Raw genomic sequence first — 17,974 nt, 5'->3', positions numbered from 1 at the left:
AGAGGAACTATGTGACAGACAAAGAACTGCCGTAAAAAAAGGAGAAAAGTGGGTTATGTTAGACTGAAGCAGCGATGCCAGAGAGGGGGCAGAGAGCGAAAGAGAGAGAGAATGGCAGACATGAAAAGTAAACTCTATAGTACCACCAGAGGCTGACAAACTCCTTAGCTCTGACTGCTGCTGGCCTCCAGAGATGGCAGTAAACAGCTGTCTAATCCTTCTCCTTCAATCGCCCTTTTCTTTCCCCTCATTCTTTCCTCTCTTCCTCTCTCTCTCTCTCTTTCTTTTTCCTTTCCCTCTCCATCCACCCTACATCTCCGCTGTGCCGCCTGTCTGTCTCCTCATGTGCCGACGGGGGTCTGACAGGGGCTTGTCTCGGGCCAAGACAACAATGGCCTACACCTTGGCACTGACACTGACGCATTCGAGTATGCATGCACGCAGGCAAACACACACATAAATTAGACTGTGCATAATTTTTGCTTTCAGAGAACAGCGTGTGAGTCTGTCTGTGCAACACAGAACAACCGGGTCACCGATTGCTACGTTTGTGTGTGTGTGTGTGTGCATGAGAGAGATGTTTGCATGGGTGTGTGTTGGTTCTCTCTGCAACAGTCCTCTTCCAGAGTTGAGTCGAGCGACTGGCAAACACAGACCTGTTTGTCTCTGTTTGTTTCCTTTCGAACTCGCTTCCTTTGAACCTCCTTTCTGCTCCTCATACATTATTGCACAGCAGCCAACCTTCGTGCCTCGGTAAAACATTAACTAAGCTGTCTTATTACAGTAAGGGAAATCTTCCAAGGAGCGCTGTAATTTCATAGTCTTGTTAAGGCAACGATTAATCAATTATTCACCGTGCCTCTTTTATTGCATTACGGAGAAAAGGAACAGTAATGGGAGCAGCAGAAGCACTAGCTCAACAGCAGTGATGTGCACGCACTGTATGCGTATCATTCAAGCTTTGTTTAACACACAACTAACCAGTTAAAGCTTCGACAACTCAAAGATCTGCCTGTTTCCACCAGATTAAATCTCACAACCCTGGGAACATGTTATAGAATATTGTTTAGAATAAATACCAATGATCATCTATGATTGTTTAATGGTTTGGTAGGGTTTGTGTTTGACAGCATTTCCTCAAATTTAAATCCAGCTCTCTGTGTATTTAGGAATCCGTGGTGCTGAAGTAGCAGATGGATTTGTGAGTGCTGCTTTTTCTTTCTTTTCTTTTTTTGTCAGTTTCATCTTGGGTCTATAATATCCACTTAACTATATTCTATAAATACTCCATAGTCCATATTATATCATAGCCTACATCCTATATAGAGTATAGTGTCACCTTCATGATGAGAGTGACACACTGCTGCCTGTAGCATTCCTATAATATTGTTATGATCATTTAGTAGCCTCTGTGCTGCTGACATTACACCCCCAGACCCACAGGACTTACCCTAGCCCTAACCCTGGCTCTGTTTTTGGTCTTGAGGGAAAACTGTGGTCTCTTTAGCCGCTAATATGTTCACATCCTATAACCAGTCAATAACTTTGTCTGTTGGCGGTTTGGTACTCGACAGGTAGCCTACAGTGGATTTGTTTGTTGCTGAAAACCTGCAGGTTACTTGTGTAACCTTGGTTCTCTGAGCAAGATGAGTGAGATGAGGGGGTGTATTCAATAGTGAGTCATCGTAACAAGTGCTATGAAAGAAAACAGCCACGGCTGCGTCTGGAAACGGCACTGATGAGAACGGTGAGACGAATCAAAACAGTCAAGTTTTGGGACTGTGATGGTATGCACTATATGTAAAGCATATATAACCATTGTAAGTAGTGCATACTTGTGTGCTCTCTCACTCCATGCGGTGTGTGGTTTAGTTATGATGGACAGCAAAACAAATTGGACCATCTCCATCTCTGTCTCTGTCAGATCCAGATCTTCATCCTTTGCTATATGATCTCCACCCACAGCTCCCTGAGAATCTGCTGTAGCACTAAACTCTCATTAGAATTCCCCTGGCTGGCCTCCTCTATTCGATATGGTAATTAGCAATGACTAATGACTTTAGCAAGTGTAAAAAATGAGGCAGTAATGGCCACATTACAATGGATTAGGAATTACAGAGGTTTAAATGAGAAAGAAAATGGTCTCTAATTATGGTGTGATTCTAAGACAAATCGGGGATGGGAAAGGAGTTTTCTGCTACAACGCTTTTTTTTTTTTTTTTTGCCCTTAAAAATGAGCGAGACAGCTGTATGTTCGTAATGACCGGGCTCACTCTCGATATGTCTTGAAGGACAAGACTTGTTTTGTACAAGTCAATAGAAAACACAAAATGAGAGTGACAGAGGCTGGCAAAGTGGAGCCTGCAAGCAAAAGGCATACACGGGCAGAGCAGAGAAGAGAGATACATACACACATGCACGTATAGACTCAGTGTCATCACAGAGTCTTAAGTGTGAGTGATATGTGCTGACTAATTGGCCACTGCCGTGGTGAACTGCAGGAAACGTCCTTAGCAACCACAGCTCACTAGATGCGAAAATGATGACACAGATATGAAGAAAATGAAAAAACAAAACAAAAAACATAACACCAGTGCTGCATTTATATCGAGACGACATCAGAGCGCATCACAAGATGAAGTGAGACTGTGTCTGTGTCTGTTTGTGTGACCTTCTCTGGAGGTTCAGCCAAATAAATACAAGTCTAAGTGTCTTCATCCTATGAATGCTGGGCACGTCGGGTTATTTTACAAAAATGAAAGTCTTTTTTTAAAGATATAATGATCACCAAGTGAAGGGCTACTCTGATAGTTATGTCTGAAAGGATACATACCATGCACAGCTTTCTGGTGGTTTTTCTAAGTTGTGTGCACACAGTGTATTCTCCCTAAGAGGATCTAAAGGTCTTAAACCAGCTGTTATAACTGAGGCGGACCATATAAAAAGATCAGATTTGATGTCTTACAGCTGCGTCATCGTGTTTGGATGAAATTCCCTCTTAAAATATTTCATACTTTTTATCCTGCGCTTGCGTGTATCCGCTAAACATTAATCATTGTACTTTTATTTTGCCTGTACATCTCAGAGCTTTGTTAATTAGCATTCCATCAGCTATGCCTTAGCTCGCTTGTAAATGTTATGAGTTTATAAAAGTTTTATTAAGCTCTCTATTCCCTATTATAGCCTCTGCAGTGAAAACCAGCCCCGTTAAAAACATGCACAATAACGTGGGCATGTCGGGATAATTAACCAGAATAAAATATTTATAAACGTGATTACCTTTCTATGTAATTCTGCCACCATATAGGTCACGGTTGCTCCTGAAACCACGTGCAAAAAGACAATTTCGGGTCCTCTGATGGTGGTTTTCAAAATTGAACTACACAATGCTTTTAGAGCACACCTGGCCACAGAAAGCGACAGACTCTTTTTTTTAAATTGCACTTATCTGACGCTTACTGTGTGCTTGTGGCTTTCCACCACTTCATTCTGTCCCTCTCCTCTCAGGCACTGGGGGGATGAGAATGTGTTATGACCAATATTGTTGCAAAGTGGTGGGTTTACTTCTGATTTAGTTTTGCTCGGGTTGCTCGTGCTTTTGTTTTGATAGGCTCGCGATTATTAGATTGTGTATTATCAGAGTGGGAACGCTTTCATCTTCAAGGCTGGAATAGCATGCATGCCTTACGCAGGGAGAGAAAAAAAATAATGATTTATTAAAATATCTCTTTCTCCCCCTCTCTCTCTCTTTGTCTAAAGGTCAGCATTACCATGCCATTGAGTTGAAAAGAGAACATTATGATAATGTTGTTACCAGCCTGCAGCAACCGCACCAAAAGCCGGTTATTACACTCATTAAAGAATGAACGCAAATGGAAAAATTCACAAAAAAAGCATTACGATTCAAAATGCTGTGAAATTATTCAATGCGTTTCTTTTATTATGATGCAGCTGAGTTAAGTAGCTGCTTTGCAACATATGGCTCGTTTTGAGTGGTGCTGTACACACACGACAATTTAGCTCTCAGCCCTCCGGAGTGTTGGCGCAGAGGAATCAATATGATTGAGATACGGCCATGATCACTGCTATGTGTGGCTGTACACGGGTCCCGCTGAACGCTATCACGGGTGCTGTCTTAGCCTCGTGTAACCTGCGATTAAGTCAGCGCTGGTGAGCTGTGAGAGCGCTCGCTACGCGCCCACACACATACGCACAGCCTCTTAGTCACCAGCTAGAAAACAGGATACACAGATACATCACAACTGTTCACTGAAAATCAATACCATCAACACACACACAGACACACACGAATTATAGTCCATTAAATCTGGCACAAAGAGGTGACACGCATGTGCGCTCATACGCAGTTCCTCAGGCCGGGGACACTTGATGCGAAGCTGCATTGCTCTGACAGAAAAAAAATCTGTGTCTCTTTGTGGTTGCCATGGTAGCACACTCTGCACTCCAAACAGTACAGCTGAGCTGAGAGAGACTTTAGTCATCTCACTTCTCCTCCTCTCCCTCTCTATCTATCTGCCTTTCTCTCTATAAGGGCAAACACCCCTATAGTACGTACATGTAGGATAGAATTGCTATTACAGATTGAAAGCTCCCATTACGGCTTCTTTTAGCTTACAGGGTAGCACACACGGGGCTGACTGATAAGCCTCTAAGTATCAAGCTGCACATCTTTCCAGTCAAACTATTGGCAGTGTATACTTTGGTCCAGGTAGATTTCCCATGTGGCCTCGGGTCTGAAGTGTAATTCATGGTTGCGGGATAGACATTCACATACTGTTACGGCTTGATTACAGCAAAAGCTGTCACTGCTGCCGGAAAACATATGTGTATCTCTGTGTGACTGTGTTTTAAATGCAGATTTGACAGAGTATATTCCTCTGAGGGGATGGTGTCTTTGCCTGTGTACAAAGTGTGATACCCCAGCGAGATTCTCTAGGGGGGTATGTGAGTGTGCCTCACTAGCTTCTACTATTGAGCATGCATGCATGTATGATCAAAAGTTCCTTTCATGCAATTTCCAGATTAATAAAACATAAGTGATGCTGTGAACTAAACTGAACCGTCTCTTTATGAATAAATTATTCCTTTCTACCAAGTCTTCCCCAACTGCTTTGGCAGCCACTCGCTAACACCACAATTATGTAACTTGGTGGTGTGTAACATGATCTAATTTCTCAGTGTTAACGATAACAACAACAACAACACAAAGTGATACGTTAATTGATCCCTGTGCAAGATCAATAATTCCCTTGATCGCAAGTATTCACTTGGCTCTTCCCTGGGGCCTTGATTAGCAACTGTGGCAACAGCCACTTACATTAGTTCATAGATTATACCAGACAATATTACATTTTTGATTTGTTTTTGTTTGTAATGCAGGGTTTGGCTGCATATTGGACCCATGGATGGGAGCATTTTCTTAAGATATGTAGAGAACAGGGTGCTGTGGAAGGAAAAAGGAAGAGAAACTGTGCAACGTGCGTCTCAAAATAAACACAGACACACACATACAAGCCTCAACAGGAGGAATCTGCAAAAAATAAAATGGATTAAAATGGCACCCGGAATAGCGATGCCAAGCTACGTCTTATGACACAACATGCATGATTTTTGCTCATTAAATAAATATTATCTATACCCAGCTGTTACGAGCTTTCACATTACGAAGACATGCGGCTTTGAGTACTAAACTGTTGGTTGAGATAGATGCTCTCCAACAGTGAACATTTTGTTGTCTTTCTTTATTTTTATCTTAAGTTCCGTTATCACCCGGCCAGCACTAATGCAGTCGCAAGCAGGGACCATTCTGAAAAGCTCTTCATGGTGGTGTATTCAAGGACACTCAGACATCTAAAATGTCAGAGTTTTTAACAGAGCCTCTGTTCAGAATAGCATTACTGCAACCCAACATTGTAACCTTGATAAAAAAAACAAATGAAAGTAAGCGCAGTATTGAAAAATATGTTTTGGAAAATGGTCAGCAATAAGATGCAAAGTATACATGAATATCACCACTGGTTTGAGCCTTTAATTGAACAATTTCATACTGTATCCTGGTAAATAGTGGGTGAAGTAGACAAAAGTAGGCTTCACATGTCGATGATGGTGGCTGAAATGAATGGCGGACTGTTGCTGGCAGATTTGCCGGCAGCTATGGCTCATTAAGCTTCATGAGTTGGCGGACGTACAGGCTTTTAGGATAAGCTGGTTAAGATAAGCTAGTTAGCTGGAAATGCTAATAATTGCAGCTTATGTTAGACTCCCACATACCGCTTCACTGTGTGGAAAAATACAAAGCTCGATAGGCCTGCCATGCCTGATTACAGTCAGTAAGATATGACTGGGCAATTGTTCTCCAGGTCTACAGTAAGTCCCGCTAGAAATGAATCACTACAGTGTTTTGCCATCTCCTGTTTTAAGCTGCAAAAAGGAAAAAACAAACATCACTTTATGACAAAAAAAAAAAAAAAAACTCAGCTTGAGAAATACTGACCCTCCCTGGGTTACCATAATACTCCACATACTCGATCCATTATTGAATGATTCTGACCGCCCGGCTGAGAAATTGCTGTTGTGGCGGGGCAACGCGTGAGTGGCAGAGCTGATTTATTTCAGTCTACAATCATGTAACGGCAGCAACACAGGCGCTGAGGAGGGGAGACAACTCCACTGGGCCATCAAACACACACACACACACACACAAACATCAGACACAGACATAAGCATTTCAAAACACATTCACCGGAGGAACATCATGAACCCACGCCCTTTTACTCAAGTTCCCTTCCTGCCAAGAGCTCCCATGGTAAGTTTCATCCGGAAACTAAAAGACAGGGACCGGTACAGCTTCTGCTGAATGTATATGCTGCTGCTTTTCCTGCACTTTCATAGTTTATACCACGAGGAGCAGGTTTTCTGCTTTTGCGCTGTATGGAAATAAAATCCCTAACTTGCAATATTTAGCAATCATTCAAACCTATATTTTCACCACCTAGTTTCCTGCAGCCACTTCATATTTTGCAATATAAGCAAGAAAAAAAGTTTATTAATTGGGGGTGATAACATCTAAATGGAATTAAATATTAAACAAGATCCAAGCTCAGGGTTTGAGAGCGTGACTTAAAATCTGTCTGTATGTATCAGCATTTCTGATTCTGAAGAAGATGCATGAAGCAACGACTGTACAACTTACTCACAAAGCCAAACCGAAGCATATACATATATCACTGTGAAAAAGGGACGATATCACACTCCCGCAGTGTGTGTGTTTTTGCATGTGCTGCAGGGAGGTGTGACAGGTGAAACAGGAAGCATCGTTGAAGCCGTGAGATGAAAGGGGGATATGCCACATATGATACATTTCTAATCAAACACAACCACTGGAAAGACAGAGAAATCTATAAAGGACGGAGAGTTGAGCAGATGAGAGGAGAGAAAGACTGAGAAGAGCTGATTGGAGAGAAAGTGAATGGGTGGATGGATGGATGGATGGATGGATGGATGGATGGATGGAGTGGTTGGGAGGAGGGGGAGTCCACCTGTCTGCAGAGATAAACACAGGGAGGGCCCAAAAGCACGGACTGGGGCTTATGGGAGGGCCTGAGTGGCAGTGCTGACATTTAGAAAGAGCACAGTAAACAAGGTCTTACAGAGAATAAATAGCAAGGGGAGCTGGGTGGCCAATACACACACACACACACACACAAGTACTGTACACATTAATGCTTCACATCAATGTATGAATACATGCCTACGTGCATGTACACACACACTATATAAGTGCACGCACACACAGACAGAGAGCTCCCTGTAATCCTTGATGCAAAGATACTGTTAGAGGGCGCACAAAGAAAATGTAAATACGTGTTTGCTTTAAATAGAAGCAGACTAAACACATCCAGGCAGACGCGGAAATCTAACGCGACTGCTGATTAATCCAGGACAGAGAGGCTCGTCAGTGTCGCTCCTTGGCCTTTTGTCACTGATTAAATGGAGAAGCATAAAGAGTGAAGTGCTTCGAGCTGAATGCAGCTCGAGAACATTCTGTTCTCACCTGTTAGTCACAAAGATACAGCGATGAGCGGCTTACAAGCACCTGCTCAGACATTTCACCACAGCAGACATATTACATATTACAGGTCATATACGTCACTCTTTCAAATGTGCTTTATTGGAGAGGTAAGTAGGTATGCTGGCTTGTAAACTTGGATTTCCATAGAAAAGTACCAAATACTGAACTTTGAACAATTTTGACATACTTGAACTTGAGAAATTTACTTTCTTATTTACTTGATTACATTTCACTTGAAATATTGTAGCTACATTTTACTCAACATCTATTCAAAAGCTGTGAGCCTTTTCAAATAAATGTATTATTTTACATATGAAACAAATCAGCTAACTTGACCGGCTACTAATAATTATTAAAATGTCATTCTGGATATTATTACTTTTAAATAAGGCTGTTACAATATCAGATTTCTGCAGGATATCAAGACCACTACTTTTGGTACATAGTACTTTTCTGCCTACTTGTGCACTTTTAGCCAAGTACAATATTGGATGTAGGACTAATAATGGTGTATTTTTGGAGTGGTATTGAGTGGTTTCCCTAAAAAACACAAGAAGTTTTAATTATACTCTAAATTCTAAAGAAAAGGCTTATTATTATTAAGTCCATAAATACAGGTTGTAAATGAGCTTAGACCAAAATAATTAAATGAGCACACACTTGCATATGCATACAAGAACAGAAAATGTTCTCAAAAGCCTTTCTGGATAAAAAAAACAAAACAAAAACAAAAATCTAATTTACTCAAATCCAAATAGCTCAAATGCAATGGAACACTGAGTTTACATGAAACCCAGATAACAGAATATGTGAGTAATACTGCTTTCATCTTCACAAAACAAAGGCAACGCAGCTCCATGTCCTTTTAAATCTAGCTGAGGATCTCATAACGCTTTAGGAGATGGATCAACATGCACCTCCGTGTGTGTTAATATGCGCTGTGCTAACTAGAGCAACTAGGTCACCCAAATTTTCAAGGGGAAGATGTTTCCTTCAGGGTAACATTCAGTGGGGTGAAACATTCACTGTGCTGGTTTTTCAAGACACCAAGCATAATCAACCACGCTGATAGCTACAGTACACTTGTGGACCGCGACAGACACTTTCTAACTTGTGTGTGTTTTTTTCCAAAACAGTGTTTCACCAAAGACATAAATAGAGACAATGAGAGTCACCTTGGAAGGACATTGTAAGAAAAGGAGGATATTTGACTCAAGTCCTTGGAGGATATGAGTCCTTAAAGCTGTCACCCTCACTGGTGACACTAAGGAAATCTTCTACCTGACACCTATAAAAAGAGAACATACAAAAGTACAAATACAAGTCTGTGCGCCCTTTAATGTGGGTTACATATCCAAAAATACTTGTGAGGCAAGTTAAAGTTGCTCCTGTTACCATGCAAATCAAACACTTACACTGCTACTATGTCACATTTTCCTTCCACTTCATCTGTATGCAAACTGAACAGTCTTGTCCTACAACCACAGTACTTTGCACTCGAAAGGTGGCATGAACACAATCGCTACAAGTACAGGAACAATCTGTTTTGTCCTCTTTTAAACTCAGTCAGTCAAAGGTCTTGCATCAGCAGAGACTGCTTTCCCAAAAACAGGTGCAAATACGGTGCAAGTATTCATGAACCCACGTGTGGTCAAGCCCACATACGGAGACGAACCGCAGGGAATAAAGAATACACAAATGCATGGTGACATTCTCTCGGCGTACAAAGGGAATCAATAGTTATTGCAGATGCATTTTCTGGCTTTAGGAGAAGAACACTAGGGACAATAGGCTTCATCCTGCATGAAGCACAGCGGAGTCTCCGGGCAGAAAATGGTAAATGTCAGGTGAAGGCCCGTGGGAGTAGGAAATTCAGTACAGACATCATGTACTGCTGAGCACCTACGTGCAACATGCAGCCTTGCAGGTGCAGTGATTTTCTCCCTACTGATATTTGTATAAGGTAACAGCAAAATGAAAATACATTCTGTAAATGTCACAAGATGGAAGCCGAGATAAAAATGGAGTGTCGCACGTTGCTGTAATTTCTTTAACCTTCAGCAACTCAATCAGGGAAGGCTAACTGAGCGCAGCTGCTATTTCTCAGTAACACCCCTCAAGACAAACAATCACATTCAGACCTGGGAGCGTAACATGTCTCCTATTATTGGTCAGAATTATTGTAGATGATGCCGGGGACTGTTCATGAAAATGACAAAAAAAAAACATAAGCGCTGTCTGACCACGCTTGGTTTTATTGGCTCAGCCTTTAAGATAGCCATCTTAGGAAATATTCCCAATGCAACAGAAGTGAATGAAACTTAATTTGTGGTGCTTACAGAGCTGGAGAATTACATTACAAAATTCAAAAGTCATGTTACTCAATGTCCTAAATGTCCTGGATGTGTAGTAATAGTTATGAACCTTGTGAAAAAAAAACCATTTTGATTATCCAGAGTAACCAGAAATGGCTACTGAAATCTTATTAAATATCATCTTCACCACAATCAGGCAGGCAGAAATCTTGGAGATGGATATCTCAAAACATGAATAAAAACCTAAATAACAACAAGATTACATCTGCATGGCTACAGGTAGCATTAGAGATACGTGAGAACGATTTATGTTTTTTAAACTCTGAATAAAACAAATTGAATTGATAAGACTTTGATGAAAATGATCACCCACAGATCATCACGTATCTGTTACAGTCAGGACTCGATTAGCCTAGATAACGTTTAGCTGGTTCTTTTAATCTGTACCTAAATGGCAAAACCACAACTTGCTTTTACACTTGAAATGAAAAATGAAATCAGGTGAAATCAGGTGTTCTTTAGAGGTTTAGCTTTTTCCTGACCTTTGGACACAACCAGTCTAGATGTTTCTGGTCTTTATGCAACTCTAAGCTGACCCTCTTCTGGCTTCAGCTTCATATTTACTGTACAGACATGAAAGTGGTACAGATCTTCTCATCTAACATACAGCAAGAGAGAGAATACTTCTATAATGTCAGACTATTTCTTTCAAGTTTCTTAATTGGTGGTGGAGGGGATAGTGACATTTGCAACGTTTCAGTTTCTCATCCAGTCCTCCTAACAATATTTCTTTGAAGCAACTGCATCAGCCTCTTCATCCTCACGGTATAGATGTATTATGCATACGCACGACCACCATATGCACCACCATACTGCTCCGATACATAATGTATATGGAGCTTAATGTTTAACAAGAACTTCTATGTATGTCCATGACCTAACCTGTCTCTGCTGGTTCAGAGCTTACAGTGATAGCACTGACATTATCTTCTCATCTCCTCCTGCTAGTCCCTCTGGAAAGCTCGGAAAGTCGACCTCAGTGTCTCTAATTTCAGACACTTAATGAGATTTTTAATTGGTGACCTTTTGAGAATGGTTTCATGCCACAACTCATGAGAGCACTCGAGGGGAGCCAACACATACCACTCAATACTAACTACACCAGGATCCTTCGCAATTGTCTGCTAAGGATCTGATATTTAACTTCACCCACAGATTGATCGATAGACTGACAGATTTCAAATTTTGAAAGCATTGGAGGAGGATACAAACAAGTTTTTATAGTCCTATGAGTTTGTTGCATATTTATACCACCACAGGAAGTATCTGGAGACAAGAAAAATGAAAACGCAACACTCTGCAACATGACCACATCATAAACTCCCTTTGCTGCCTTTTCTTCATCAAACTTTTATCGTTGCTCTGTATGACAAGTGACTGGCATTGAACTAAATCTCAATAAACAAAGCCCAACTGAGTTGAAGAAGAAAGCAACTCAGCATGTTGAAGCGTTGGTGTGGCAGACAGAAATATATTGTACGTAGGTGGTACGCTTAGTGTCTCTTTGCATACCAACAAAGAAAAGTACAGACTCAAAGCACCGTGGATGTATGTATGTAACACAATTTGTGGCCTCGGGTTCTTACCGTGGTGAAATATCACAGCCCTGCTGCATGAAGGCCCCCAGTGAGAACCAAAGGGAGTTGAAGATGCCAAACTCATTGGTCTGCTCAGGACTCTGCTGGTTGGTGTTCTGCTGCGCTGCTGTCTGGCCCTGCTGCACGCCATTGGAGGCTGTTGCTTGGGTGGGACTCTGCGGCTCACCTCCCTCCTCGTAGTCCTCGGCGTGCCACTCGTATGGGCTGAATCGACTGACAAGGAACAGGACGACGCTGACGCCGATGTAGGCAAACACAATGCACATCCAGATCTCGTAAGCCAGCGGGTCCAGGAATGAAAACACGCCGGGTTTGGATTTGGTAGGTTTCTTGATCATAATGGAGATACCCAGGGACATGAAGGGTTTGGAGAAGTCGATGACTTCTTCACGAACCAGGGTGATGGTCAGAGGAGCCACAGCCACGTCTGCTTTCTGAGGAAGGGACACAGTCAGGCATGTAAACAGAAGTCCACAGCGTCATTACGATGTCACTCTACAATGTGGATTGGATTTGGTAATAGCAAAGATCTATAGCCACTATGTATAGATTTTTTTAGGCTTGGTATATGGTACATTTCCTGTACTTAGATAGCACCTTTCTAGTCTTCCGACCACCGCTTTTACACTACATGTCTCATTCACCCATTCGCACACTGATGGCACCGGCTGCCATGAAAGGTGCCAACTGCTCGTCAGTTTCAGGAGCTAACCATTCATCCACATTCACACACTGATGGGAGCAATTTAGGGTTCAGTATCTTGCCCAAGGACGCATCGACATGCAGATGATCGAACCGCCAATTATCTGATTAGCGGACGACGCGCTCTGCCTCCTGAGCCACAGTCGCCCCAAACCTTACAGAACCCGGTATTCCCAGGTGGTCTCCAATCCAAGAACTAACCTGACCCTGCTTAGCTTCCGAGATCAGACGAGACAGCATATTCTGACCCTGCTTAGCTTCCGAGATCAGACGAGACAGCATATTCAGGGTGGCATGGTTCGAGGAATAGTCATGTCTGCATGGTGGAATCATCAAAGCTGATTGGTCTTCATCAGCCCACTGGCTGACACTAAGCAGCATTCATATTATACTTTACATCTATTTATATATCTGGCTTTAAATGGGGAATAATGTTACACAAAACTCTGTCCACTCACCCCGTACACCAGTTCTCCCACCATGCCGTTCCACATCTTGGTTTCAGGATCTCTGGCTCCATATTTGCCGTCTGAAACAATCTTCAGTTTGTACTGGTAGCCCACGTGCTTGGCGATCTCCGCAGCCAGCTCGACAATGTAGCCTTCATACTTATCATTTCCCACAAGCTGGTCATGGTTCTTCTTCAGCATCACGTACGGGGACTCCTGTTGGGTGTAGGGTTAAACATGAGTACAACAGTTTTCCTGTTATCATTGATTTTATATATAACACCACTGAACAGCTTCTGAAATAATGATGAATTTCATTACTATGAAAGCAAAATGTACGCTGATATTCATCATTTCTTGACACAAGCTGTTGTGGCTGTAAGTAGCATAACTTTTACAGCAGGACAGTTTGTTAAGCTAATTAAATCAAAGACAGTGTTATGGCTGATAATAAACCTTTAGCATGTAGTTAAGTTTTATATTAGTATTTAAAAATTTGGTAAGGGATGTTATGGATGAATTTTATGCTTCTGCGCATATCTTTCACCCCTTTCTCATTGTTAAGGCTTTGGGGGAAAAAAACGAGTCCAAGATATAAATGTTGCCGTGAAAGGTTCAAATGATATAAAAGAGATAATTATATGAAATTACAAGGCATTATTTTGGCTTTGTCCTGGAAGGTGTGGTGTGTAATTCAAACACAAAAGGTGCCTAAGTATGATCATTACGACAGCATTGCCACATTGAAAGGAGAGTTGATAACATTATTAAAGCTGAGAAATAATTGGATCTGAGATGAAGTAGTATCTGTGAGTGTGTACATGTGTACGTGTGTGTCTATGTTTGAGCCATATAGACAGCGACCTCTGCTCCAGGACCAGGCTGTTCTTACCAACATTTGTACATCTCACACTGATTTGGTGTCCTGAGTAATTACAGCTGACATGACACATGGGGCCCCGCTTTGCTTTGAGAAAAATATATATATCATATAGAATTCCAGTCAACTCGCACTGAATTGTCCACCAGCACTTGGAGGGGCCTCAATTCCCACAAGTTGTTATGTGTGCCTGCTTTTAGCTAAGGCAGTGCTGAGCTGAGCAAATCCTGCCATCATATTTCATCAGGGTCTAAAAGATGAGGGAGGGGGGTTCCTCTGTGTGTTACAGTTATCTGGGTTCTCCTGCTCTTTATGGTTGAGGTGAAGGTAATCATTGTTACATGGAAACCCGAGGCCCACTGGAAGAGAAACGGCACCCCAGGGAGACGGTGGTGAGAAAGGTCTGGCATGCAGCGCTTCAACGGGGTGTGCACTTGCAGCCACAGACACAGAGTCAAACACACACACACACACACACACACACGAGTATGCACATGAGCCCTCATGCACATAGACACTCACTCGCATTTGAAATCAGGCACACGCGTGCACACGGAAACATGGCATGGCATACAGAACATCCTCCAGGACTAAGTCTCATTGACCTCGAACAGTACCACTGAGATCCGCTGTCACTCAACCGTGTTAAACATAATACAGACACACACAGACAGAGGCAAGAACACATTTTGTGCACAAATGCAAACACACACACACACACACACACACGTATAAAAAGATAAAATAAAATGTATGGGAATTAGTATGTTTGATTAGTATTACCATTTACCGACTTTATTCCTCTGAGACCAATTTAACCGAGCTCAAGGAAATTCAGAAAGTTACATAACTTGTTTTTGCATGCAACCGTTTCTTGCTGAAAGCCTATTAAAATCACTGTACTTATTTTAATAGTCGCACACAGCGAGAACACCATTAATAACCAGCAGAAAGCTATAAAACTCAATTCTAAAAAATTCCAGTCATGGCCTGGCTTGCTTTTAAAGCCACGATCTTGAACACACCAAGCTCTGGTGTTCCATTAAACATGTTCTGCTTCACTCCTCTGTATCTTCTCTTAACCCAGGCCTGGTCTGTATGCACAGGTTGGGACGGCAGGGATTGTAGGAAAGCACAAAGTAATACCTCCACGTTGGAAAAAAAAAAACCACACACTCTTCCTCAAGCAACGAATCAGTGAGCAGCGAAGTTATAAGGTGTAAAAACTCTACTGCCACCCCACAGCCCAATAACTGCTCACACCTTATCTCTTCTCTTAGGTTCCAAGACAGAGAACCAATTTATCTTCCTAGAAAAGGGGACACTGATAGGAGATTATGTCAGAGAGAGTTATTTTAGGTCCACACTCTTGGGAGACTGCAACCTTCGGGTTTAAATGAGGATTTTCACATATTTTTTTAATTAGATGCCAATAGACTACACATTAAGTTTTGCATAGTATACCCAAAGCTCCCAAACTTTTCCTTGTCTAATGTGCTTCCAAGTTCTGTGAAGTACGCTTTCAACAACACCGCCTGCTGTTTTTCCAAATGTGAGGAATCCATTTTGATTCATTTTAATCTGGATATTACTTATAAGTACATAAATAGCAATAGGCTATACATTATTGTTATATAAAAACAAGTCCTATAGGTCAACTTTGAATGTTAAAGTCAGCTGGCAATGCACTATGACCACTTCGAGTAGCAGAAACTCATTTATCATCATCTATCCATTACTTTTATCCAACTAATTCAACCATTTGTTTGATTTAGCTTTCTATTCCATCCATTTGGCCATTTATATTAGTTAACCGCTGCTTGTTTGCTGTGTAGTTTTTTATGCAATGCAGTGTTGAGTTGCTGCAGCTGGCTCAATATGGGGATATACTTTCTTAATCAAATCATAGTTTCATTTATTTATTTGCTTTCTTTTTTAAAATGAGTTGATGTACTGCATACGACTTTTAGCATCAGGCAGAGTGGCAGGCTGAGAGCATGTTGGGCAAGGCTTGGGGGTATTCGTGCATCATTCAAACCCTGTTACACACACCAGATAAATATAAAAGTAGCATAAAGCAGCTGGTTTTATTGGGTAACATATTTCTAGCCCTTTGTTGTTGAGTTAAATCAGGTGTAAACAAAGTGCATGAAACACACTCCAGCTCCTTTATGATTAGCTGAATTGACTGTATGAGCCACAGTGTGGGAGTTTATTTAAACTGCAGCGCTCCTATTGCACCTTTTTAGCATCAGTTTGTTTAAGTAACTCTTTCCTCCAGCCAGGAAAAACAGTTGCTATCATAAATTCTGCGTATCTTAATTACAACTAAGGCACTGACATGAATGTTTTTCCCACTCAGGTGTCAGCTTGTATGATATGATATGAACGCAGTGTTACCTGACAATCACATTGGTAATGCCACTTTATATATACAGTACTGTATACACAACCTGCTGATGCTACAGGGTCCCCAACCAAAAGCTTGCCTCATTAAAAAGATTGTCTGATTGATGTTTTTGTCTGATTCTACATTGTCTCTCAGCTCAAACATTCCTTTATCTGGCGAGCGGTGAATTTCTCCAAAAGGAAGCACATAGTTGAAATCCTTTACCCCATTAACCCTCACAGCGGTGATGAGCTGCGCACACATTGCCCTGCTAGACCTTAAGTCCGTGGCAGAATTTCTACAATCTGACACACTTCAGTGATATATTGGATAGCTGCAGTCCAACAAAATTACAATGCCGGCAGTGATTCCCAGAGATAAAAGACATTTCCACTCAAAAAAATACACTAGAAGTACAAAAAGAAACCAGCGCTGGGCTCCAGGCATCCCCGGGCGTCTCAGCGATCTCTGATATTAACAGCAGACACTGAGAACATCCTGTACCTGCGATGATATACTACCATCTTTATTACCCTCTACTGTATGTCGTCCAGGTATTAGCAGCTATGTTCCTTTCTTTTGAGAAAATGTCAAGATAACCAGCCATGTGAGCTGGGTAGATTGAATCTTTGCTGCCCTATTCTCTAACCTTCACAGAGCTCCATCTTTCTTATGTAGGCCAGGATGCTTACGACATCCTGGACAACTCGTGTTGAACACAGTGTTAGTGACATCTGAGCCAAATAAAGAACATGGGAGGACAGAGAAATGAAGGACAGACTGACACTTCACAGCCAAATTAGTGCTCTGCAGTCCTGAATAACTACTGCTATAATGATGAATGCCGGACGCTTCTAGACATGTTTTTTTTTTTAACATTAAATGTGAGGTTGGGTTGTCCTTGTGCTATCTCTTGAATGCAATATGCACAGTGGAACTGTGTGAGTTGGTAAGCCCGAGTGTCCCCAAGATAAAAAAAAAAATGTTGTACTTTCACTGCACTTTCCAAATACAGTGATTCTGATTTTGATTCTGGGCAGGCACTAGTCAGACAGAGAGAAGTTAGCAGAATAAAGTTGGGAAGGAAAGGAAGTAAGAAGGAGATAGAATCACAGATGTCTGCTGAATTCTTTCACGGGCCTGAACTTTAAGGAACTCCATCATCAAAAGAAAATGAAAGAAAAATGTTACCCTGCCTTTCTCTGTCTCTCCCATATCACCAGCTCACCCTCCCAGCGAATCCCTCAACCTCTTTATTTCATACCGACTTACCAAGATAGTGGTGACTATGTAAGTTCTGTTCTGCAGGCCGTAAGTGTCGTTGCTGCCTCTCATGAAGCTGGCGGTAGTCACATACTTTTCATCTTCATTCCAGTAGCCAACCTAAGAGAAGGAAAATATGTCTCACAACCAGGGCCTGGATTTATCAGACTGCTAAAAGTTAGTTTTGGACCTAAGCGAAAGATAACATTGAAATATACTTGTGGT

At 41.7% G+C, this 17,974-nt stretch overlaps 1 protein-coding gene across 1 annotated transcript in view; it reads right to left on the bottom strand.

Annotated features, from left to right (window-relative positions):
• The window catches only part of gria1a (glutamate receptor, ionotropic, AMPA 1a), a 64,992-nt gene that overhangs the window by 15,896 nt on the left and 31,122 nt on the right, over positions 1 to 17,974 (bottom strand). Inside the window, 3 exon segments of the mRNA XM_027282331.1 lie at positions 12,054 to 12,499; positions 13,227 to 13,433; positions 17,759 to 17,869. Of these exon segments, the coding sequence (XP_027138132.1) occupies positions 12,054 to 12,499; positions 13,227 to 13,433; positions 17,759 to 17,869 (764 nt within the window).

The sequence above is a fragment of the Larimichthys crocea genome, chromosome I, assembly GCF_000972845.2.
Source record: "Larimichthys crocea isolate SSNF chromosome I, L_crocea_2.0, whole genome shotgun sequence".
NCBI classification, from domain to species: Eukaryota; Metazoa; Chordata; class Actinopteri; family Sciaenidae; genus Larimichthys; species Larimichthys crocea.
Note: the sequence above shows the minus strand (reverse complement) of the source record. Positions and strands in the feature narration are given on the sequence as shown.